General features: G+C 40.4%; 1 protein-coding gene across 1 annotated transcript in view; it reads left to right on the top strand.

Annotated features, from left to right (window-relative positions):
* The first annotated feature begins 331 nt into the window (after window positions 1-331).
* The window catches only part of LOC124794910 (pinin), a 61,912-nt gene continuing 35,036 nt past the window's right edge, over window positions 332-27,207 (top strand). Inside the window, exons 1-3 of the mRNA XM_047258612.1 lie at window positions 332-614; window positions 7,946-8,017; window positions 22,108-22,197. Coding sequence (XP_047114568.1) covers window positions 427-614; window positions 7,946-8,017; window positions 22,108-22,197 — 350 coding nt within the window. The 5' untranslated portion in view covers window positions 332-426. The remainder of the gene's footprint in view (window positions 615-7,945; window positions 8,018-22,107; window positions 22,198-27,207) is intronic.

The following is a 27,207-nucleotide window of genomic DNA, read 5'->3' on the forward strand; positions in this document are numbered from 1 at the left end:
GAAGATTATATAGTACTCTACCAGCCATCAGGGAAAGTATAAAAATGAGCCCGAATGGGCTTTCAACTGATCGTTCAGTGATGCAAAAACAACGAGCACGCCAGTGAGGAATGCATTCTTCATACGTAGAATGTTACTCAATTTTGTTTCATGGATTCAGTGCGTGTGAAAGTACTTTATATATAAGAAATGTTATTAGCGAATTTATGTTTTTCTTACATAAAGACGTGAAATTTGTTTTCGCACTACATTCTCCTAATTCTGTTTACTCCAGTATTTCAGGAGAATAGTATCTCTGCGTATGATGTTTATAGACTTTGTCTTGTTATAACTTTGGGTTTCTGTGTCCTCATGTTTTGTAATATGCTGTATAAAAGTGTAAACTCGTAAGCGGAGTGTTTGTTGACATTGTCGAAGTAAATGTGAATGCTTCACTACAAAACATTAGAAAAGTTTATTCTTTTCATCTTCGAGACGCTGAAAATGACGACTGAAATAATGAAATCTTTTGGTGCACTCCAAGCAGAACTGGAGAAAGCGAAAGATAGTTTGAAGGGTGTGGATGAGCATATAAAGAAACTGATTGGTAGAGACCCAGCCGAACCTCCTCTTCGGTAAGTTGTCGTCGTCATATTGAAAACTTTGTAAGATGTATTACTTTTATTTCAAATATAAATGTAAGTGCGGTGTAAACAGAACATTGTGTACATAATTCTTTAAATTTAATCACTGGCGTTTTTCTTCTGCCGTGATCGATGAGAATATCTACATGTGATTTAGATGGAAGTGCAAGTAGCTTCCTGTAGCATTAGAATTTCGTAGGTTGCTTAGGCCTACAGTTAGTCTTACCGGAACCAGGCTCTGTTTATTCCTTGAATAAATATTTAGTTTTGATATAACCACGATTTAGTAGTATAAAAATGTAAATAATGCATACCACTCTGTTTCGGATAGTTAAATGAATGTAGGACGAAAAATGTTATCATCCTCCACTGGATGTGGAGCTTCATTGAGTTGACGGTTTTACTTTTTGTTTTTAATGGTTATAAGTTTTTGCACCATCAAGTTGGACGGTTTAATTTCTATTGGTGCTATCGTTAGTAGGGCGGTTTAATTTCTATTGGTGCTATCGTTAGTAGGACGGTTTAATTTCTATAGGTGCTGTCGTTAGTAGGACGGTTTAATTTCTATTGGTGCTATCGTTAGTACGTCGTTGGTTCCGTTTGAATATATTTATAGCAACATTCACTAATTCTCTCCTTTGATAGAAATTCATGTGCTGCTATACTATAAATTTTTTCGCATATAGGCCTACCATAACATCTAGATTGTCAAATGCTATAGCATATAGATCGATGATTTCGATTTTCTAGTATGAATTACTAGATGATTATTGTCATCCTGCTTGGAATTATTTTGTCAGTAGTGGTTTTCAGATTGCTGTGGTGTCTGATACAATGTAGAAACCAGCTTCCCCTTGAGAGAGAAGTAGTTGAATTCATCACTGTTGTTGATACTGAAGCCTTAACCACTCCTACTCCACTAACCATAGGTCGCAAGGTCTTCTGGATACTGTCTGGTTATGAAAATAACTTGTCTATACTGCTCATTTGCTGTGATCCATGACGTTGTCAAGATAGGGAAAGTAAATGATGCACCATAATCTAATAAAAGTGAAATATGTGCTGTAACAAAAATTATAATTATTTTCATCATGTGGCATTCATTGACGTTGCAGCTCAGAATCAAACTATCATCTTGCATCCTAACCTAGAACTTGGGTTGTGCTACATGTAAGTCTGTAAGCCCTCCTACATTCCAAAAAATAATACTGCAGCAGACAAAATATTGCCAGTGATCTGTTCTACCTCTATTTCACACATATAACGCCACAGATCACATCATCATTATGCCGTGGGTCAAAGCTGACATTCGGTACCAGTAGTATTAACCCACTACAGATAGTTGTATCCTGCAGCAGTCACTAAGATATGCACAAAGTGTATGTTAAGAGAAATGGTGATGCACACCAACTCTCATGTTTGAAAAGCCTCTCTCAACCAGACATGGCTGACTTCTGTGGTGCACCATCTACGAATGACATTTAACTTAGGAGTGTGGCTGATTGTAGGCGGGTTTCCTCTCTTTAGTAATTGACAGCTGTAATTGTGAAGTGTTGCAAACTGAGTTTAATTTCCTTTTCCATTCTTCGAATCTTTGTCACAGCATGATACAAAATACAGGAATGGTCACATTTCTAATGGTTAATTTGGTGTGCTGTGTTAGTGTCTAACAGTTTTTTGACTTGATCTGTGTCATTAAACTGTGTCAAGTTAATCAAAATTGATCTATGCTATAATTGCTAAGTCTCTGGTTTCATTTTAAATTGTGTGCAGCAACATTCAGTAATTCCCCCTTGCACCACTGTACTGTAAATTTTTTCACATATAATTACTGCAACATTTATATTATCAAATGCTACCACATATAGACTTTTGTTTTCGACTTGTTGGCATGAATTGTTTGATGTGATTGTCATTCTGTTTCGAATTATTTTGACAAAGTGGATTCAGTATTGCTTTGGCGCCTAAGACAATGCAGAAGCCAGCTTCCCCTTGAGGGACATTTTCCTGTGTTTTATCTTAAGTTCCTGTTGTGGAGCTCCTGGACAGCCTTGAAGAAGATAGTACACATATGTATTTTGAGTAGTAAGAGGATCCTGTTCTGGTGATCACGATTTGTTGAAAGCATTTGGTAAGTACACAAGTTTGCAGCTGCGGTCCCATTTCTTTTCTGTCAGATCTTGTACTTTTCTGGCAAAGCATGAAACATGTCTTCATTAAACTGCTGAGGTGAATGATTTTTGTCGCAGTGTGACACAGCACGAGCACACAATTATAGGTTGTTAAATAGTCATGCACAAATATGCCCTGATATTAGTAGTAGTAATTTGAACAATTTTGTTTATTTTATTTTAAAATGAGATAAAACTATGCCATTCCTCCAGGCGCTTACCGTAGTTTGTAGATTCTGAGATTCATGAAAGAGGGTTGTGTGTGAGAAAGTGACATGGAGCCAATGTGAGGTTTAAACTATGAAGATGGGGCTTAAACATATTGTAGGTGGTTGTTTCAAAAGCAAAGTAGGCAAAAAGTAACAGAAATAGGGGCAGTAGATGATGGGTCGCTGTAAGAGATTAAATAGTAAAGGCAACAGGGGAATAAGTAGGCAGAAAGAAATAGAAATCCTGAGGTTACACACAGTACATTAAATTTAAATACTTAGAGAAGAAAATATGGAACTGAGCAAATGAAATGGGAAGTTTGGAGTGTACAGGTGACTGTGAGATTGCCAGAAAGTGCAAAATGGGCACAGCAGGAAAGCTTACCGGAGGAATGCAGAAATCTAAATGCTTTCACAATTATAAGGAAGGTATATTTTGATTATATGGTAAATGAAAGAAACCTTTGGAAGAAAGGAAACCAGTTGTACGAGTTGCTCTATGAAAATAGTGAACTCAGATGGTGAGCCAGTGTGGTAAAGCTAAAAAATGGGGGAAGATATAGAAGGGCTGTACAAAGGAAACCGATTTGATGACAGTGTTGTAAAAGAGGATGTAGATAAAGGTGAAAAAGGATATATGATACTGCAAGAAGAATTTGTCAGAGCACGGAAAGACCAGCATCAAAACAAAACATTGGAGTAGAGGTGTTTCCTCAAATTATAGATGACTTGGGAAAGCTGGTAATGACATAAATTGGTTCAAATGGCTCTGAGCACTATGGGACTTAACTTCTAAGGTCATCAGTCCCCTAGAACTTAGAACTACTTAAACCTAACTAACCTAAGGACATCTCACACATCCATGCCCGATGCAGGATTCGAACCTGAGACCGTAGCGGTCGCACAGTTCCAAACTGTAGCGCCTAGAACCACTCGGCCACCACGGGCGGCTGTAATGACATAAGTACTCCACCAGGTATGTAAGATACGTGAGGCAGAAGAAATACCCTCAAAGTTCAAGAAGAATGTAATAATTCCAGTACGCAAAAATATAGGTGCTGACAGGTATTGCTGAACCGCCTGTTTAAAAGGTCACGGTTGTAGAATACTCACATGAATTTTTTATGGAAGATTGGAAAGATTGGTAGAGGAAGGGCAAAATAAAACTGGCATGGAAAATGTTTATAAGACTGACATGAAAATTACCCTTGTTAATGAACAGGAGAACTGCCCATCACACTGGTTTCAATACACCAATCAGCTAATGTCATATGTCTGCACACGCTCTGTCCCGAGTATTTCACCGTGTCATTACATTTGAGTGGGCGGAAGGTATTTAAAGACCAGCTGAATGCAACACAGTATGATGCCCGTGATAATACGTTGCAAGTTAATTGTCAAATGTTCTACAGTGCATAGATGAAAAATGTATGCAGAATTGTTCCTGCAAGAGATAAGACTAGAAGAGTTTTCAAAAGCCTGCAATGCAAAACTTAGTGGTAAAGTGGCACAAAATGGGCTCTACAGTGATTAAAAGCCATACCTACCCAAAAAGAGTTTGGATGCCAGAAAAAGTTGTTTGAGTGGAATGAATTCAGATGAAATCTCAACACTTTAATGGTGCGAGTGGTAATTACAGACATTGTCATGTTGAAACGTTATAAAAAGAGACCTGCATCTTTATACTTACAAACTGAAATCTTTGTGTATTGAGGTCTGGTTGTGATTTCTGAGTAAAGCGGAAGAGGACTTTTGAATCCACAATTTTTTATTTCTTCAGACGAGGACTAATTCAGCCTGTCAGGGATATGAAACCACAGGACATGTGCCATTATGCACCAGAAATTGTCCATCAGAACTTTGAAGAGCCATTGCATAATCTTAAGATTCATGTTATGCGAGTTCTGTCAATACATCATACAGTTGCAGGTTTAAAAGAAATTCAATTCACTTCAAAGACTTTGTTAAAAAATTTTCTCTCTCTCTGTCCCTCATACTTGTACAGACATTCAGAATAAACTGTGTGTTATTTACTTTTGTATTCATGAATTAAAGCTGTGATGTGCAGCAGATGAGGTGTCCAACTAGCAGAGAATAACTGTGTCCTATTGACACAAATGGACTGAAATACAATACAATGTTCTAGGCCGTGAGGCCATGTTTGGCTGAGAGTGGTAGATCTCTTGAAGATGAGTAGCAGTTAAAGTCAAGTGAGATGGCAGCCTCCTGGATGCTCGGGGTGGCATCCAGTGAAGCGGCAACCCCGTGGACTGTCGGGGATAGCGTCCATCGAGGCAGCAGCCCCCTGGATGGTCGGGATTGGTGTCCAGCGAGGTGGTGGTCCTCTGGAGAGTTCGGGGTGATGTCCAGCAAGGCGGAAGCCCCCTGGACACTCGGGGGGTGATGTCCAGCAAGGCGGAAGCCCCATAGACAGTCAGAGGGTGATGTCCAGCAAGGCAGAAGTCACCTGAATGGTCAGGGGGTGGCGTCCAGTGATACGGTAGCCCCTGAATGGTCGGATGTGGTGTCAGCGAGGCTGTAATACCTGGACGGTCAGAGAGTGTGCCCAGTGAGGTGGCAGCTCACGACAGCCAGAGAACATCCTGATCCTGGGTGATCAGCAGTGGCAATAGCCCTGTCGATTGGAGTTTGTAGAGGAAGTGCAAAATAAAACTGGAATGGAAAATGTTTATAAGACTGACATGAAAATTACCCTTGTTAATGAACAGGAGAACTGCCCATCACGCTGGTTTCAATACACCAGTCAGCTAATGTCATAAGTTCTGGCAAGTTGGAGGCCAGCTGGAGGCTGAGTGGGGAGTGAAATTCAGAAAGGCGACGAAGAGGAGGCACTCGATGATAGTCTGACAACTCGAACGCAGTGTTGATTAATCCTCAGCCAACTCCATTGATGTACAAGGTGAGCACAAGCCAAGTACACTGCTGTGGATTGACTGGGTGGTGGCCTAAAGACCCTCCTGGCAGAAGAACACACACACACACACACACACACACACACACACACACACACACACACACACACACACACAGCAAGCACGTGATCTCATTGAAAGGAAGAAGGGCCCATGGTCACAGTGCTGTATACTACAACACAATGCCACCATTGGCAGTGCTGCCACCATTCCATTCCATGGTGATAGCTAGTAAACCACCCCATTTTGTTTGTTATCGTTGGTCTGTTGGCATACTGTGGTACTGTTGCTTGCGGATTGTAGTTGCAACAACCTCTGATCAACACCTGTAAGATTGGTTGTAGGTCTATATTGGCATCAGCCTGGGGGTTCAGTGCATTAGACCCTTGCTAACCTGGCCAGTCCTTGCTCATATGTGCCAGATTAGCAGACATGCTGGATTATTGAGTGTGTCATAAATTTAGTGTAAACACATAGGGATTATACTTTATTGAATGCAGAGATACATTTAGTCCTCAAGTGTGTACATGGTACAATATTATCACTTTATATGAAACATATCCCAAATTTTTTTGTTGCAACAATGACATTCGATGGAAAAAATGTTTTATCACACAACAGCTTTACAACTATTACATCGGCACTACATGTTTCTGAAGGTTGCGTTATGTATTCCAGGAAGATGTCTGCAGCTTCAGCACCAGCAGTTTGAGATACTGTCATCTTCTCTCCTTCTATGTCCTCTTCGTCTTCAGTTTCATCATAACTGTCCTGTATACTTTTAATTATCGCTTTGTCTGTTATAGTTTGATTATAAATAGTTGCTCATCCAATATTGTACTCTGCAGCAATGGCTCTCTGTAAAGAACCTCAGTTCAATGTATCTCTAATTTCGAGTTTCTGCTTGAGGTCAAGCTAATGTGTATCCTTTAAGGAGTCATGATTACACACACACAATTTAAAATACGTATAGCATTGTTCAACATTGTAATTATCGGACATCTCATTGTTGCTCATGAGACTTCATTATTGTTTTCGTCATTTCTTCTTGAGCAACTAGAGGCTGGATACGAACCTGATTACTGAGAGACTGAACTACTGAGTGCTGGATTGGCAAGAATTTAGTGTACCTACAAATGCTTAGTTTATTCATTTCACAGATGAAATATAATTACAATAACCTAATTATGGTTAAAATAACAAATAAGGTTAATGCAGCTGGGTGATCACTTAAAAGCAAAAAGTAGAAACATTGTTGCGGTGTAGGTCTTCAATCAAAACTCTGCTCTGGTTAATCTGTTCCTACCAGGCCTTCACTTCTGCACAACAGCTATAACTGTCATTCTCTTGAACTTGCTTACTATATTCAAACCTTGGTTTACCTCTACAATTTTTACCCTCTCTCCTCCACTTTGCTATATTATTATTATTATTATGTCCTACAAATCTTTCTCTTCTCCAAGTCAGCTTGTGCCATGAAAACTTCTTTAACTGTTAAAATTGCATGCGAATCCTAGACTTAAACATAGATAGCAGCCTTTTTTGACCCTGTTGTTTTGATTGAACCACATGAGCACACTTTGTGGTCCATCTCTTTCCTAATCCTTGTTTCAGTTTATTGCCACAAAATTTTTAGACATTTTAATTAGATTCCCCAGCATTGTTTTAGTAATGGTTTTGTTAAAATGCTGGTATTTTCCGTTACGTAGTGAATATTATTGTTGATAAAAACAGTTACCTCCTAGGGATAGTAGCGTAATGGTGCAACATAAAGGAAAAGATTTCTCAACCAAAGAATGACCAAAACATCGCAGTATTTTCTGCTTTTCTGAACCACAGCATTCTGGTACGTTCATTATATTTACTATGTGTGCCTGAGGTAAAGTCAGTCACAATGTTGGTTGCCATGAAATGGATATAGAAAAGTGTCATCAGCCATTGCAGTACAGTGACACCATTTGTAATTCATAGCCTATGTGAAAGTTTTGACTTATTTTAATTGATTTCAGCCCTGGTGTGAAGAGACCTGCAGGACAACAGGAAGAATTCCGGGGCAGAGGCAGAGGTTATGCCCTAAACAGGTACAATTTGTCAGAAAATCTCAAGATGTATCTATGTTGTTATTTTCAGAGTGTGTGATTACCTTTGTGTAGAAAATGTGATGCATTTGTAAACACTGGTTTAAAGTCACAATCTGTGAGTACATATTGACATTGATGACTGAATCTGTATGCACTGCTGACCATTAAAATTTGCAACACCATTTTGATGCAAGTAACAGTTGTCAAATTCTTGCTTGCATTGGTCCAGATTCCATGACTGTCATGCGAATATGGGACTGATGGGTTCAGTATGGTCACACTTGAGGCTGTGCAGGATGTCAGAAACTCATGCCCAAGAGGAGAGACAAATTGTTCACTCAGTCATGCAAGATCTTACAACCATGTCACACACTTTTAGGCAGGAAATGGACTTGTTTGCAATGAGAAAAAGTTGCCTCCACAACACTGACAACATCTCAAGCATGATGGACAGTTAGCACGGTGGCCGTTGTTGCAACAGCAGCAGAGAGAGGCAATGACAGTGGCAACACTGAACACCAGAGTTGCACCGTATTGCTGGATGAGTCTCGGTTTTGTGTACAGTATCATGATGGACAAGACCATGTGCGGATGCTCTGGAGGAGAACATAGATTAAAAGATAGCAGTTGTTGATGTCATATGGGCCCAGCACTTGGTGTGGAGTGCCATTGGATACACAGTGTATTGTAATAACCTCTGGTTTGTGTAGCTGGTAATTTGGACAGTTGGCAATAGATTTGTGATGTGTTAAGGCTGGTGGCTGTGCCCTATCTTTAAGGTCTCAGTGAAGTTATTGTTCGACACAATAGTGCAATACTGCGTGTTACCCTTTCTTCCAAGACCAGAAGATACAAAGGGGATTTGATTTTTACCCTGTGAAACACATTCTCCAGATATTTCACCCTGGTTATGGGCTGTCAAAAGGGAAGCAGTGGTTGAGAATGGAGTAAGAGATGGTTGTGGCCTATCTCCAGTGTTATTCAACCTGTACATTGAGCAGGCAGTAAAGGAATTTTTTTAAAAGTAGGAATTAAAGGAGAAGAAATGAAACCTCTGAGATTTGCCAATGATATTGTAATTCTGTCAGAAACAGCAAAGGACTGGGAAGAGCAGTTGAATGGAATGGACAGTGTCTTGAAAGGAGGATAACAAGAATAATATCAACAAAAACAAGGATAATGGAATGTAATTGAATTAAATCGGGATGCTGAGGCTTTAGATTGGGAAACGAGACACTTAAAGTAGTAGATCAACCTTTTTATTAGGGCAGAAAAATAACTGATGAAGGCTGAAATTAAAAGGGTGTAAATGTCTACTACCAATGGCAAGAAAAGCATTTGTGACGAAGAGAAATTTGTTAGCATCGAATATAGTTTTAGGAAGTTTTTTCTGAAAGTATTTGTGTGGGTTGTAGTTATTATTGAACTGAAACAATGATAACAAACAATTTAAACAAGAAGAAAATAGAAGCTTTTGAAAACTGGTGCTACGGAACAATGCTGAAGATTCGATGGGTAGATTTTGTAATTAATGAAGAGTTACTGAATAGAATTGTGGAGACAAAAAACATTGTAGCGCAAACTTGATTAAAAGAAAGGAGCGGTTGATAGGACTCATTCTGAGACATCAAGAGGTCACCAGTTTAGTATTGGAGGGGATTGAAGGGAGTTACAATCATAGAGGGAGACTCAGAGATGAATACAGTTAGCAGATTCAGAAGGCTGTGGGTTGCAGTAGTAATTCAGAGATGAAGAGGCTTGCACATATTTGTGCAGTATTGAAGCAGCATGGAGTGACGTCCCCATATTGAACTTCAATTAAACTCGGTGCCTAGTCGGGTTAGAACTGTTGCTGCCAGAGACGGCAGCACTGTGTACTAAATTTTGCCTATTGTGTGGCATCAAATCATCTTCAGATTTAGTTGTGTTCTATACAAACTCTACAGGCACAATAATTAAAGTTACCCTACATTGTTTACTATCCTCCCTGTTGTTGTAATTTTAATGGCTAGCAGTGTACATGTACATTAGCTTGTGCAGCAGTGTTCCTATATACATTACTTTTCTGTGAATTTGCTTTTTATATTTAATTGTGATGTTGAGGAACAGAATTAGATAGGAGCAGTAATGAGGTCCATTTGGCCACTTATCCAGTCAGAATGGATTTTTCTGTCTTGTGTAGTAAAGTATAATTTTCAAACCACTCTGAAATGGAAAGTGTTACAAAATCATGCACCAGCCCGTTATTTATTATTTATTTATTTATTTATTGTAACAGGTTTTAAGTGATTGAAGTTTCATTCCATTTGGAACCTGGAAAGCTCCTACTGCTCCTGTTGCCTCACTTCATTGGTAATCACCCTTCCCCTTGACGATGATGCAGTGTTTCATCACTCATATAATTTGAATATCGGTTAGGTGAAGCACAGTGGATTGAGATTCCACTAATAATGTATTGTATTCTGCTTCAAAAGGTATTATGGAAACATAGTAAAAAAATAGTGCCATAAGAGTCAAATAAAACTTTAATCTTGGACGACACTCCCAATGTGTGAGCTGTTGTTCACTATTCTTCTGACACATGACCATAACTTTCAGTACAAAGTTTGGCTTGGTGGCGGCCAGCCACGTCTGAAGGCTCCACATTCATGGCTGACACGTGCTCAAAAACAAACAACCATAAAACTGATTGCTGAGGGTAGAGATGCTTAACGGCATGTTAGTGTACTTCCCAGAGATTTTAATTTTTTTTTCTGCTATTGATCAAGATGCAGAAATGGTGGCTATACAAACAAATTTCCATTGTCAGTATCATATATTCGTTGTGGCATGGGAGTAAACAACCTCCAGATGTTGTCTGGATGAATTTCTCACTATGCCTGAAGCATATACTATGTCACTTCATGAAGATTGCTGGCTGAAAGCTAATATGAACTATACATCACCCTGTTCAGTTGTATCCAGGACGTGCTATATTGAAGACAAATAAGAACTGTGCAGCCCCATTGGGTCCATACATTCTTCAAGGCGGTTGTGGCGTGTGAACTGTGTGGTACTTTGCATTATTCTGCTGGAATATGTCGTCTGATACTATTACAGATCATGATTCGTTGTCTGTATAGAATTGATTCCACTGCTGGAGCTGCACATTCTGGTAGAGAGACAGGTTATCCACTCTGACAGTGCCAGATGGCCAAGAGACCTTGGCCTGAACTGTGGGACAGCTTTGACAGTAGGGGAATTTGTCCTTGAGTGATAGCAGACTGGGGGAACTCTGCCACCAAAATTGGTGGCAGAATGCATAACTCTCAGTAATAACATTAAATGCGTGATTTATTTAAAAAACAATCTAACCATGCTGACACTTTATGATTAGAATATCATTTATCAAAAGTTAACTTGCAAAACATAATTACTACTTTAACAAATGTCATTGGAGATGGCCGAGCTATCATGAAAATGTGTGCACGGTGTGGACTGGCAGGAAGTGATTAGTGGTAGTAATCAATCTGACTTTGTGATGTGAACATGTATCACTCAATCTAGCCCAGTGCATTGTCATGCAAACGTGTAACTGGTTTAGCACTGTGATTGGTAGTGTGAACTTGTTATTCATTATCAGGTAGATCAGTCTTGCTACTGTAATTGAAAATGATATAAATGATAAGCTTGCCTTGGGTAACATTGATTCGATACTAAAAGATTTGGAAGAAAAGGCTGTGAAGTTATGTTGAATATCTGCGGTGTTGGGATAGTATGATTTAACTTATGGCCTTTACATTGATCGATGGATTCTTAAGGTTATAATGATCAGCATTGAAACATTTGCATTTGCCGGTAAAGAATGTTGGTGTCTCATGGCCACTAGCTGGTAACTTGGGTCTTTTCATTGTGCAAGACGTCTACCATGATGCTGCCTGCTCCAGTCGAGAGCTCTACCTGTGGCTGCCACCCACCCTGTCTTTCATAGCTGTTGCCTGGAGTCCTGTTGCCCTCAAAACAGACACCTACTCCTCAGCATGCATGAGAGGAAGTAATACCTGGTCATAAAACCTTGCATGGCCAGGGGCTACTACTGTGCAGGTACCTGACTATGATGCCCCCCCCCCCCCCCCCATCCCCCTCCCGCCCCACACGTATGAAATGGCTACCATGTTGAGTATTGTGCAACTTTCCCCACATTGTGTGCAATTGTGCAGCTTCAGATGGATGAGGGACTGCAAGAAACCTTGGAGAAGTAAGGATCCACTTTGTGCATCTTGTACGTTGAAGCCTGTCGGACAACAAAGTTGACACCAGGCATTCATCCTCATTCGGATGGAGATTCACTTCCTGCGAAAGTTAAAATCGTGGTCTCGCCATGTATTCCCACCCTTGATGCAGTGCCGTAAATGCCATTTAGGCGTATGTTCTCCCATTGTATGAAGTACGAACAACCCAATTTATGGAGCTGGATCAGCAATTTCATAAAAATTCCACATGAGAGCAGTGCAGATTACTGAGATGATAGTCCCCTCCCTCTGATCCCTGAGGTATGCTGCCTTAGTTAAGGAACGTAAAATCGAGGAATTTAAGCTCTTTGAAAGTGTCTCATATTTTGAAGCCCAAAAAAAGTATGATCACTTATACCCCATGACAAAGGTTGAACTTAGCCGCTACTGTGGCCAGGCTAACTGCAGTACCTCAAGTACTTACTCCCTATAGTCTCTCTGGCAGTTGTGCGAGTATTTTGACCCCAGTGGGTGATTGGCCTCCTCCTCCCCTCTTGTGATTCTAGAAGCCACCATATTCAGGGACTTCGATTGGGTGCTCGTGGACAGAGAAGCAGTGACCTCTTCCCGCATCTGTTGGTGACAAGTCTATTTTTTTAGGGACTCCTCTCCCTGGAAATCACCAGATCAGTGATCCAACATCAGCCAGAGTGTGAAAGTGCCACAGGCTGTGAATCCCAGGGCTGCCCACTGAAGCCCTCGAAACAGTGCTGTCTCTCTGAAGGAGTTAAGGAGAAAAAGAAGAAATCGTGCTAGCAGACTCAGAAACTATGTTTGTCAATGGTTTTTATTTATTTATTTTTTAAAAATTTAATTAATTAATTAATTAAAATTTTTAATTTTCGCTTGTGTTGCTGGAACTGCTGTCCCCCTTTCTAAGAGCCCAATCAATTGGTTTCTGGTGGACCAAAGATATTGCAACAGCTGTTTAGGACCATCAAAGGGCACTTCTGTGTCTCTAGTGATATTCTTTGTAGGCTGCCCTCATAACTTGTAAGCAGTTCTCTCAAAGGCTCCCTACCTAATTAACCACAGCAAACAGTAATTCTAAGGGTACTTTGTCTCCCTCTTGGGAACGTACATCTCAGGTGTGGACGAAGCACTATAGTCTACTTGGCCACTGAAGATTAACTGTTCTGGGTCTTCTCCTTCATTGTAGTATTTCTACTGATGTATCAGATCTTGCTGAACACCTCATGGTGTTCTATTCTTACTCGGCTACTTTCTGAATGCGTAAAGGACATTTTGAAGACATCCTGCTACCCTCTACTCCCCATAATTCTGAATTGAATAATGAACCATTCACAGAAGGGGAACTGCTTCAGGTTGTCTCAGGATATGGATTCCGGACGTGATTTAATTCATAATCAGGTGATTAAATATACAAATGTGGCTTGCAGACACCATCTACTCAGGATTTGCCAGAAGGTGTGCTAGAGGGTGTTTCCTCTTTGAAGTGGAGAAATAGTGCCATCATCTCAATCTGTAAGTCAGGAAAAAACTCAGTGTCCGTTGACAGCTACTGACCAATTAGTATGCCAACATGCTCTATGCCAGCTACTTGAAAGGACATTAGTCTGACAATTGTGCTGAATGACAAGGCCATTTGACCTCATCAGTGTTGTTTCTAGGAGGGGATGATCCACACTCAACTATCCAGTTAGGTTGTGAACAGCAATCCAACAGGCTTTTTCTAAATGGCAACATCTAAGTGCAGTCCCACCTCCCCCTTGTGCCCCCCCCCCCCCCCCCCCAAACATAAGGCATACAACACTGCTTGATGCCATCAGATTTTACTTAACTTCTGGACTAGGGCTTTCAAAGTACTGTATCGCATTCTATTCACCAGTTTCCATTCCTCCAATCATTTCAGGTTGGAGTTGGTATGTCACTCAGCTCCCCACAGGTTTAAGATAAGGGTGCCCCTTGGGCTCCATGTTGAGTGTTACTGTTCCTTACAACCATTGGTGGGATAGTGACCCTATTGGGCTAATGGTTACCCTTATACTGTATGTGGGCGACCTTAGTATTTGGTATATCTCCTAATCTGTAGCCTGACTGAATGCTAGTGAGTCATCTAAAGGTCAGTCATCCAAAGGTCCGCTACTGGACCCTTTCCTGTGGGTCAATCCAAGTGAAGTGATCCAAGTCATCCAGTAAAAATTTAGTTGGTTGCTTGACCATTTTTAAATATTTTGGTTTTTTTAATGTATGATTACCCTGTAACTGAGAAGTTCAAAACAGTTTTAAATTTTTTTTTACCTTGCATCGTTACTAAATTTTTATTATATCTGTGACTGGCTTAAGTTACAGCATTGCAGTTGATGTGATTATTTTTAGAAAATTCTCCCCTTCAAATTGTTTATTACCCAAAATACCCTAAATTAAAAATAACTAGTCGAAATGTCCTCCAAAGTTTGGTATTGAAAATTCAGAAAATCCACTTTTTGATCCAAAAATAACAACCAAGGAATGATTCATCAGTATGTGTTTTTTCTCTAGTTAGATAACATAAGCTACTAGCTTTATATAGAGCAAGAACACTGACAAGTATTTCCTTAATTGTATATAAATTTTTGTAATTTGAATATCTTTATTTTTTATAAATTTCAGGGCTAGTTATCTCTGATGGGACTGAATGTAAAAATTTGATTTTTGCACATTTTGTACACCAATATGATAGCAATGTACTCTAAAAATTTCAACATTGATATTTGACTATGAACTAAGATAAGAGTTTTTGAAGATCAGAAAATAATTCACATTACACTGCAATTGATCTTATGGCTGTTGCCTAATTCTTGTGTGATATTGGCTAGATGTCATCTATTGTTATTGAAGTTATGGTATTGAATTATATGCAAAAGACCTCCCAGTTGCTGTGGTACGTTAAAGCACTAAAAACTTCTTTAATACCTTTTTCATTGGTATCCAAACTTTGCCACTAGTAGATTTCTTGAATGTTGTTCTTGGGTCAGCAGGGTGGTCAGTGTGCACAAAAACATCATTGTTTTCCAAACTTGTTCTTTCAACTTGTGCAAGCCACCATTGTCCATCATACACACTTGCCACTGAATCATTCAATGTTATAGACAGGTGTAATTTTACTGACACAATGATTCTCATAAATTTCAGTTTCTGGTGTTACGTAGCATCGAACTAAGTTTTATATAATGCCAAGGAATGTGTGTAATTACTTTGTTCCTTTTATCGCTGTATAGTTTTCAGATCTGGTTTTAAATGATGTCTTGATATGAAGAACTACCTCTTCTTTCTGAGAGAGAAAATAAGTGATGCGTTTAATATTATCCTTGCAAAAGGTATGCATGACCTGTATTGTAAGAATTTGGTCTGCGGTCTTTCTTTGTAGGCTGGCATTACTTGCCTTATGTTTATTGTACCTCCTACACCATCACATGCATTTTTATTTATTTATTGTTCCGTGGGACCACATTAAGGAGAAGTCTCCATGGTCAGGGAACGAGTCAATACATGAAATTATAACATGATTGTAGAAACAGATAAAATGAAATACAAAAACTATGGCAAGAGGCAGAAAAGTGCCATTTGGCCTCCAAACCAAAATCTGCTTATCTGCTTTGTGGTAGTGAAGATTTGAAAAATTCTTTTTGTTCTTGTATTGACTGCCACTTCCATCTGAAAAGTATATGAGCATCTCAACTTTGGGCAACCATTCTTTTATGTAATTTGTTACATACTTTTGAAACACATGGACAGCCAAAGTGTTGTGCTCCAAGCAGGCACGTAGAATGCAAATTGAAGAACTGCAAACTTCGTCTTTCTCATTTTTGAAGAACAAAACAAAACAAATGGGTTCACTGTTGCCTGGTCACTGATTCAGTGCTACCCTTGTATTTCATCCTGCACCACAAATGTAAAGTTCCCTGCAAAAACTTACTTTGGATTTTAGAAACATAGCCCCCCTGCTTTACAGCCTATACATTGATGACTGGGCCATTGCAACGAGGTACACTGATTTTGACACAATGGAAGAAACCCTGACATCCGATCTATCTGCCCTGGCAGCATACTTCTGTAAATGGAGGCTTGGGTGTAACGCCATGAAGACAGAAGTAATTTGCTTCCACCTCAATAACAGAGAAGCCGACAGAGCTCTGGAAGTATACCTTGACGACACACACCTCAACCACAAGGAGCCAAGGTACCTAGATGTCACATTAGACAGAACCTTGTCATTTAAATCATACCTTACAAAAGCAGCTGCCAAGATGAGAACAAGAAACTACCTCATCCACAAACTCAGCAGAACCACATGGGGATCAACGGCAACAAATCTGAGGACGTCTGCGCTGAGCCTGGTATACTTTGCGGTGGAGTACTGTGTACCAGTGTGGCTAAACAGTAGTCATGTGAACAAAATCGATGTTGAACTTAACAAAACCATGCACATTATTTCCGGAACAGTTAGGTCTTCACCTAACATATGGCTACCTGTCCTGAGTCATATACCACCCCCAAAAATTCGACGAGAAGCAGCCTTGTTTAGGGAATACAAAAAGATTGAAGCAAACCCTGAACCACTGGTACACGTTGATATACCTGAGTATCAAGAGGCTTCGTTCAAGACATCCTTCTTGTGCTCTCGACAGCCTCATTGGGGCTGACATTAACTCTTGGAGAAGAGAATGGCTCCAAAATGCCCCAACAGTTTTCCACCTAATGCCTTGTATTACTGAGGCAGTCCCGCAAGATCTGGTCAACTCTGAACCGAATAAGAACTGGGCATGGAAGATGTGCTGACTCACTCTTCAAATGGGGACTGATGCCTTCGCCAGAATGTGACTGCGGCGTGCCTAAGTAGACCACCCAACACATCAGGGAAGAAAGCAGTGTCAGAGCGTTCAGTGGGGACTTTGAAGAATTCTTCATGGCATCCCAAAAATCCATTGAGTATATACAAAATATATCTAACTGGAGGAGACTTTTCTAAAAACAATCATATCAATTCCAATGTTGTAACTTAACCCAGTGCAGAGATATTTAAATTAACGATAACGTCTCCAAATTGAAAAACCGCCGTGCATTTAAAATAAAAATGCCTGCTACTCAGTAACAGTGCAAGGTAAATTTTTTTAAAAAAATCTCTGTACTTCTCAACTATAGGGTAATTATGAGTAAAAAAAATCCAAGTATTTAAAAGTGGTTTAGCAGCCATCATTGGATGTTTTCATATGGACTGACCCATGTGGCTTCCAATTTTCTCTTGCAAAAATGTGGTTCATGTGCTTTTACATTGTGCCATAGTCCATCTTGACACAGGACTCTACTTTAGTACCAAGTGTTTGGACATTGTTGCACAATCCTGATTTCAGGCACATCTTGTGGATAAAAAAACTGACATGGCTGCCCCATATTTGTCAACTGAAGACTAACTTTATTCGAATACTTAATGGTGTCTGTGTCCTCACCCAGACCTTGTGGTCTGTGGAACATGCTACTCTGTTCTATATTTACTGGGTTTTGGTCTTGTCCTTGGTGCACTGTTGTTGCCAGGCTTCCATCTTAGGTCCGTTTCACACTGGGACACTGGTGACGGTCACTAGTGACGGTCACAGACAGAGATACATTCGTTTGAAGTGGAGCGTTCAATCAGAACTCTACACTGCATCACCGAGCCACTGTGAGACAGCAGTGACTCACCCTCACCACATATGACGGACAAGGTCACTGTGTTCACAGCAGTCACTGCTGAACATGCATTAGTTTGAATTGGAGTGTTCACACTGGGACATTGACCACAGACACAGCACTGCAGATTTGCCAGTTTCAGAGTGTGCAACCTTTTGTGGCATGGAACTACAACCACTGGCCATGATAAAGTTGTTGAAAACTTGCTCGCTGAGCTCGATCTTTGCCTCTTGATACTGATGTTCCCACACATTCAGCGTGGCATATGGGTCTTTTTCAGCCATCGATCTTTATATTTGCAGCACAGGTCTTGTCCTGTCCATCCATTGGAGAGTCTATGATGCGTGTGTGACAGTGATCATTTTCCAATCATTTTGACGTGTTCTCGTCGTCACTCGACTGGATGTCCACACAGATGGACTCTGTGCAAAGCTGATTGGGATGTTTCACCAGTGCTGTCACCCTTTGCACCCTGCCACATTGTGGTATGAGGCAGTCGTCCAGAGCACAATTGCAGCCATTCTATCTGCAGCTGACTCTGCCTTGGGATCCCCAATCGAAAGGCAGTATCTCGATGGATCCCGAGATTGCCACAGCCATTAGAGATAGTGGGTGGGCTCCCCGATGCCATAAGCAACAGCCATCAATGTAGCAACTCATTGCCTTTAAATGGTTGTGCCCAGGACTGCCATCTCAAAAAAAACAATAGAAACGAGAATGCTTGGAGCAATATGTTGCTACCATTGTACAACATTCTACTGCTTCGCATGTTTGTGTGAAGCTTTGGTGCCTCTGTGGACACCAGTTCTCCACAGGTGTACCTGGTATCTCTGTAATGAGCGAAGTGGCGCAGTGGTTAGCACACTGGACTCACATTTTTCAATTGCTTCAGGCAAAAACCCACGTCCAGACACCCAGTTTTAGGTTTTCCGTGTGATTTTTTTTTTAAATTGCTTCAGGCAAACGTCAGGAGGTGCCTTTGAAAGGCCATGGCCAATTTTCCTCCTCATCCTTCTCCAATCCGAGCTTGCGCTCCGTCACTAATGAACTTGTTGTCTACAGGATGTTAAACACTAATCTCCTCCCTCCTCCTCCTCCTCCTCCTCCTCTTCCTCCTCCTCCACCTCCTGGTATCTCTTTGAATGATGATGACTACACTGATCCAGATGCTGTTGCGAAAAATTGTGCTTTTCGTTATGCTTGGGCCTCTGCATCTGAGAATTTTCAGCCTGCATTTCATGTCCACAAACAGCTGGTAGAATGAGTTCCTTTATCATTTATTACACCTCACCTGGAACATTGTAATGCTCCGTTAAGTGAATGGGAATTCTTCATTGCCCTACCCCTTTGCCCTGACATGGCTCCAGGATCAGAGCACATCCATAGCTAAATAGTCAACCACTTATCAGTGGATTGCCAGTGTCACATCCTTGCAATTTTCAACCATATCTGGAGTGGGGATGAGTTCCCCTCTCATTGGTGAGAAAGCTTGATTGTTCCAGTATTGGTGCTGGGTAAGTACCCCCTTGAGATGGGCAGCTATCACTAATGTTCTCTGCGAGTTACTTAAATGTATGGTGAGCGGATGGGTTAGTTGGTACTTTGAGTCTCGGGAACTTGTGGTTCCATGCCAGGGCGGTTTCTGCCAACTACTGCTGACAGTTCTGCCTGGAGTCTGATATTTGGTCTGCCTTTTCCCCACTGTGGGATGACGACGGTTCAAACCCATGTCTGGCCATGCTGATTTAGGTTTTCCGTAATTTCCCTAAATCACTTTAGTCAAATGCTGGTATGGTTCCTTTAAAAGGGCATGGCCAACTTGCGTCCCCAATCTGATGGGACCGATGATCTCACTGTTGGTCCCCTCCCCCAAATTAACCAACCAACCTTTTTCTCGCATCAACAACTCATTGCTGTCTTCTTCGACTTGCATAGGGCTTATGACACTACATGGTGTCATCATTTACCTCTATGAGTGGGGTCTCTGGGATCTGGAACTTCTTGTCTTGCCATCCTTTCTGGGTTCAATTTGGTGCTTCCCACATTACTCCCATATACAAGAGAATGGGGTCCCACAGAGCATTGTATTGAGTGTGCCCCCTTTCTCTAGCAGCTATTGAAGGTCTAGCTGCAGTTGTGAGGCCTACAGATTTGGTCTCCCTGTATGCTGATGACTTTTTATATCTACTATTGCTCCTCAGTTGTGGCTGTTGCTGAACGTCGACTACAGGTTGCCATATGAAAAGGTGAAGTTGGAGGCTCTCACCTATGGCTTCCGGCTTTCTGCCAACAACATGTCGCGCACTTCTGTCGCTGTCGTACTGTCCATTTCCAACCAGAACTCTACCTCGATGACCAAATGGTCTGTGTGGTGGAGTCTTATCAGCTTTTGGGATTGGACTTCCGTGCATCGTTGACATGGCTTTCCCTTCTTCACTGACTTAAGCAAACATGCTGGTCACACCTTAATACACTTTGCTGTCTCAATAACACCAGCTGGGATGCAGACTGCTCTACACTTTTGCTGCTCTACAAAGCTCTCAATCTGCACACCTAGATTATGGGAGCCTGGCATATGGTGCAGCGTCACCTTCAGTATGCAGATGCTTGACCTAATACACCATTTTGGGGTCTGACTTGTGACACTTGCCTTTCAGAATAGTGCTGTGAACACAGCTGTTTTCATTTAGGAAGATGAGAGTATTTGCAGCAGTTTATAGTGTGTGTCTAGTAATTCATAATCATGTCTTGGCTGTTCACTCAGTATGATCTCCATACACTGCAAGTTGAATGGCTTGTTGGGCCATTGGTGCACTCAGTTGGCTTCCATCATATGAAAAGAGGATAAATTGTGACTAACCTACAAACTTCAAATCAGCTACCGTTAACGGTCTGTGCTGTTTGGTGTATTAAAGATGTGAAGCGTTGTGTACCACTATGAACAATGGCTTTTTGCGAGGTACCTGACTCCAAATGTCCATGGCATAAGTCCTCTTTGCAATATTCTTTAGGATACTGGCTGAGATCGACCTTTATTCAGTGACAGCAGCAATCCCTGTTGAGTTTGAACTCTTGTGTCTGGTCCCTGTCGGTTACGCTCTTTTTACAACCACTGTTCTTATGTCTCATTTCATGGTTACAAATGGTAGACCATTCCTTGTATGTGTGTAGATTTTCTATGAGTTTCCCAAATCATCTCATATGAACATATTTCCTTGAATAATGCCATCATGAATAGTCTCCCTCATCAGAATTGTTACTCATCCTCAAATGTTTTCAGTTGTAATGGTGTGTGAAATACTAGCCCCCTTTCCACATTAGCACCAAGCTATTATTATCACACCACAACGCTGTGGGATACAACTCCACAGAATGTCTGTTTCAACACTCTTTGTGTTCACTTTGCAGTTGGCTATGGCTGATGGTATTTTCTTTTAGGAGTGGGGTGTTGTTATCACTTGCATACTGAAACTACAAAGTCTGATAGATACTAACAATTAAATTTATATTGGGCACTCCCATTGAAAGCACTACTATGTGCTTACCATTTCTTTGCATCCATTAGAGAGGATATGGAGGTGGGTAGAGTGTGTGCCATGAAGTGTTTTGTGAGGGAGTGGAATGCAGGGAGTTGGTGCCCCCATCACTTAATTTTGTCAACAAGAGAAACGTGCCTCATAGTCAGTGTTCGTGCAGACTACCTGTAAAGTCAAGACTGTCATGTAAAAATTTGAGTATTTGTTCATATAAAAATGTTAAATAAAACAACTAAAATTTTCAGTACAGATATTTTGGTTGCAGCTGTGTTGTAGTAATTTAGATTGATGCATGTGTGCTATTTACTGGAAGTCATCTGAGTATTACTGTTTGAGGACTAGATAGAAAGTGTTTCATCTTTGAGTATCCACTAGTATTTGTTACTAAAACTTGTGTGTGTAGGGGTGTCAGTAACTGTGATTATGGAGGTTCTTTGAACATTAAATTGACACATTTATGTGGTACATATTGTTCTTTTGCAGGGTGCAGAATACCTAAGCCAGGTAGAGTAGTAACTTAATATCTGTTTTTAGTTGAAATTTGTTATTACCTTTAGCTGTTAGTAGGAACCTAGCAAACAATTATGTAATCAGTAGAAATTTATTTATTCAGAGGACGCCGGGATCCAGGTGCAAGACCAGAAGAGGATGAGTCACCAGCGGTGAAGAAGAGGCCTGGAGATCCAAGGACTGTATTTAGCAGGTAACCCATTAGTTAACTTTATAATTTGACGTATTTTACTTTGACTGAAGACTTAGGAAAACTGGGAAGCTTCCTCAGCTTGCTTCACAAGTTCTAATAAATATCAGTATCATTTCCTCCACTTCTTTTATTGAATGCTGGCAGTATAAACAATTGCCTGTATATGTAATCCACCCTAATCTCCATAATTTTATCCACTGTAGTGGTGCCCGATAGATTTGCAGATCGGTGTGCATGTAGTCTTAAAAAATTTATTTGCTAAAACCTTTTTATTTGATTTCTGAGCATGAAAAGAAATTCTTTCATAACAGTAAATTAAGCAAACTAGTTTTTAATTTGGACTGTGGCTTTAGTTACATTAAGGGAGACACAGAAGACCACCAAATGTTGGATATTTGTAAGTTATAATTGAACTACATTGGCAGTATTTTGCTGATGAATTGGGTTTCTGTTAGCTGACTGTAATTTGGCTTCTGGAAGGTTCCATTGCTTAAAGATTCTGTTGGACGAGTTACTTGATATGTTTGCTAGAGGTTTTCTTATTGTTCTAGAGGAACATCATGATGATAAATAATGTTAGCCCCTACTAGCAGACAGCATTTACAGGTTTGCAAATAGTAAAAGAAGAAGAAAAACCGATGAGGAAGCCTGTGCTGATGCAAAAGCCAGCAAAGCTGTAGTTAGAGCACTGGTTAGCTGTAAAGTCAAAGTGTTCAACATTTTTGAGAGTTGTTTGAATTTCAGCAAAGCCTAGATGTTCATACTACTATGGCATGCAGGGAAGAAGACAGATTCTGGTGTAGCATTGGATGTGGGTTTGGTGACAATCCTTTATGTGAGCTTTTCGTATTCTTGTGATCTGAATTGTAATCTGAAGACATCAGCAAAGTATGGAGAGTTGCATTTCTTTTCTCTTGCGCAGTGTTTTTATTTGCATTTCAGATTTTTGAAGGTGTGTTGTGATTTAACTCCAAAAATTGTTATTTACCTGAAAATTAGTATTAGACTAAGAGGCTGTTGGGAGAAAGTTCTGGTCTTTGTGCACTCCGCAAAAATGTATAAAAATAGACTTAGCAAAGTTTACTAGTGAGGAAATAAAATGGGTTATTTCTCTTCAACTGAAGTGTTTTATTTTCTGAAGTTGTTTGACTTACTTATGAACCAGCATCAAAGTTGTTTGACTTACTTATGAACCAGCATCCTGAGGCTTAATTTTTATTATATTTTGGGAACATATGCAAGTAATCGGTGAAGATGTAAAGTAATGACCTCATAGTACATTGCTGTGTGTTATGTGTCATCTGCCATGGTGTCATAGTAGTGTGGTAATATAGGTGTTGCTGGTTTGCTTCCCACCATGCAGTTATTTATCGTTTGACTATTGTGAGTTCTAGAAGGTTTTGGGACTTACTTACTTGTGGATACTGTAATGTACCAGAACATTTTTGTGTTTACAAATAAAGAAGAATACTCGGCCAAGGCAGGCAATTGAGCTTTATATGACAATATTGCTTCCAGCTCAGTGGTTACATCAAGAGTTTATTTGTTGACAGGTGGACAAAAGCTCAGTTATGTTCAGGATTCTTGTTCAATTGCCTGTCAATGACTAAATGTGTTCAATGTGACATAGATTGGTGAAGATGCCACGTAGCTGTCGGTGTGACTCCAGTACACCTTCACAAAAGCCATTGTCTTTACGGGTAGGAATCCAGCACAGACAATGCATTGTCCATATGATCTGCATTATCAAAGTACCAATGGATGTGAAAATAGGTAGCATATGCACCATGAACGTTGGACCTTGCCGTTGGTGGAGAGGCTTGCGGGCCTCAGTGATACAGATAGCCGTACCATAGGTACAACCACAAAGGAGGGGTATCTGTTGAGAGGCCAGACAAACGTGTGGTTCCTGAAGAGGGCAGCAGCCTTTTCAGTAGTTGTAGGGGCAAAAGTCTGGATGATTGACTGATCTGGCCTTGTAACACTAACCAAAATGGCCCTGCTGTGCTGGTACTGCGAATGGCTGAAAGCATGGAGAAACTACAGCTGTAATTTTTCCTAAGGGCATGCAGCTTTACTGTATGGTTACATGATGATGGCGTCCTCTTCAGGTAAAATAGTTCTCCATTCGGATCTCCAGGCGGGGACTACTCAGGGGGACATCATTATCAGGAGAAAGAAAACTGGTGTTCTACGGATCAGAGCGTGGAATGTCAGATCCCTTAATCGGGCAGGTAGATTAGAAAATTTCAAAAGGGAAATGGATAGGTTAAAGTTGGATATAGTGGGAATTAGTGAAGTTCAGTGGCAGGAGGAACATGACTTCTGGTCAGATGACTACAGGGGTTATAAATACAAAATCAAATAGGGGTAATGCAGGAGTAGGTTTAATAATGAATAAAAAAAATAGGAGTGCGAGTAAGCTACTACAAACAGCACAGTGAACGCATTATTGTGGCCAAGATAGATATGAAGCCCACACCTACCACAGTAGTAAAGTTTATAAGCCAGCTAGCTCCGCAGATGGCGAAGAGATTGATGAAATGTATGATGAGATAAAAGAAATTATTCAGATAATGGTAAGACAGAGATTTAGGAACCATGTTTTAAATTGTAAGACATTTTTAGGGGCAAATGTGGACTCTGACCACAATCTATTGATTATGAACTGTAGATTAAAACTGATGAAACTGCAAAGAGGGGGGACTTTAAGGAGATAGGACCTGGATAAACTGAAATGACCAGAGGTTGTAGAGAGTTTCAGAGAGAGCATTAGGGAACGATCGACAAGAATGGAGGAAAGAAATACACTAGATGAAGAATGGGCAGCTTTTAGAGATGAAACAGTGAAGGCAGCAGAGGATCAAGTAGGTAAAAAGACAATGGCTAGTGAAAATCCTTGGATAACAGAAGAAATATTGGATTTAATTGATGAAAGGAGAAAAAAATGCAGTAAATGAAGCAGGCAAAAAGGAACACAAACATCTCAAAAATGAGATCGACAGGAAGTGCAAAATGGCTAAGTAGGGATGGCTAGAGGATAAATGTAAGGACGTAGAGGCATATATCACTAGGGGTAAGATAGATACTGCCTGCAGGAAAATTAAAGAGACTTTTGGTGAAAAGAGTACCACGTGTATGAATATCAAAGAACCCAGATGGAAAACCAGTTCTAAGCAAAGAAGGGAAAACAGAAAGGGGAAGGAGTATATAGAGGGTCTGTACAAGGGTGATGTACTTGAGGACAATATTATGGAAATGGAAGAGCATGTAGATGAAGATGAAATGGGAGATATGATGCTGCATGAAGAGTTTGACAGAGCACTGAAAGATCTAAGTCGAAACAAGGCCCCAGGAGTAGACAACATTCCATTAGAACTACTGATAGCCTTGGGAGAGCCAGCCCTGACAAAACTCTACCATCTGGTGAGCAAGATGTATAAGACAGGCAAAATACCCTCAGACTTCAAGAAGAATATAATAATTCCAATCCCAAAGAAAGCAGGTGTTGACAGATGTGCAAATTACCGAACTATCAGTTTACTAAGCCACAGCTGCAAAATACTAACATGAATTCTTTACAGACAAATGGAAAAACTGGTAGAAGCTGACCTCAGGGGAAGATCAGTTTGGATTCTGTAGAAATGTTGGAACATGTGAGGCAATACTGACCCTACGATGTATCTTAGAAGATAGATTAAGAAAAGGCAAACCTACATTTCTAGCATTTGTAGACTTAGAGAAAGCTTTTGACAGTGTTGACTGGAATACTCTTTTTCAAATTCTGAAGGTGGCAGGGGTAAAATAAAGGGAATGAAAGGCTACTTACAATTTGTCTAGAAACCAGATGGCAGTTATGAGTTGAGGGGCACGAAAGGGAAGCAGCGGTTGGGAAGGGAGTGAGACAGGGTTGTAGCTTCTCCCCAATGTTATTCAATCTGTATATTGAGCAAGCAGTAAAGGAAACAAAAGAAAAATTTGGTGTAGGTATTAAAATCCATGGAGAAGAAATAAAAACTTTGAACTTCGCTGATGACATTGTAATTCTGTCAGAGACAGCAAAGGACTCGAAAGAGCAGTTGAACGGAATGGACAGTGTCTTGAAAGGAGGATATAAATGAACATCAACAAAAGCAAAACGAGGACAATGGAATGTAGTCGAATTAAACCAGGTGATGCTGAGGGAATTAGATTAGGAAATGAGACACTTAAAGTAGTACAGGAGTTGTGCTATTTGAGGAGCAAAATAACTGATGATGGTCGAAGGAGAGAGGATATAAAATGTAGACTGGCAATGGCAAGGAAAACATTTCTGAAGAAGAGAAATTTGTTAACATCGAGTATAGATTTAAATGTCAGGACGTTGTTTCTGAAAGTATTTGTGTGGAGTGTAGCCATGTATGGAAGTGAAACATGGACGATAAATAGTTTGGACAAGAAGAGAATAGAAACGGTGCTACAAAAGAATGTTGAAGATGAGATGGATAGACCACATAACTAATGAGGAGGTATTGAGTAGAATTGGGGAGAAGAGAAACTTGTGGCAAAACTTGACTAGAAGAAGGGATCAGTTGGTAGGACATGTTTTGAGGCATCAAGGGATCACCAGTTTAGTATTGGAGGGCAGCATGGAGGGTGAAAATCATAGAGGGAGACCAAGAGATGAATACACTAAGCAGAGTCAGAAGGATGTAGGTTGCATAGGTACTGGAAGATGAAGCAGCTTGCACGGGATAGAGTAGCATGGAAAGCTGCATCAAACCAGTCTGGACTGAAGAAGACAACAACGACGACGTCATCTGTACCTAACACAGATAATGCCAAGATATTCACAGTCAGCCAATTTATTTCATATTAACATGGGATGGCTATCAATTGTCATTAATGTCTGTTCATCCAGACATGCAAGTAAGTGGATATGAAAGCATTAATGAGTCAGGTACACATCATGGAACCAGCAGAGTTTCAGGAAAAACTCTGGACAATATTCAGTGAAAAGGCTGAAGGGAT

The sequence above is a fragment of the Schistocerca piceifrons genome, chromosome 4, assembly GCF_021461385.2.
Source record: "Schistocerca piceifrons isolate TAMUIC-IGC-003096 chromosome 4, iqSchPice1.1, whole genome shotgun sequence".
Classification (NCBI taxonomy): Eukaryota; Metazoa; Arthropoda; class Insecta; order Orthoptera; family Acrididae; genus Schistocerca; species Schistocerca piceifrons.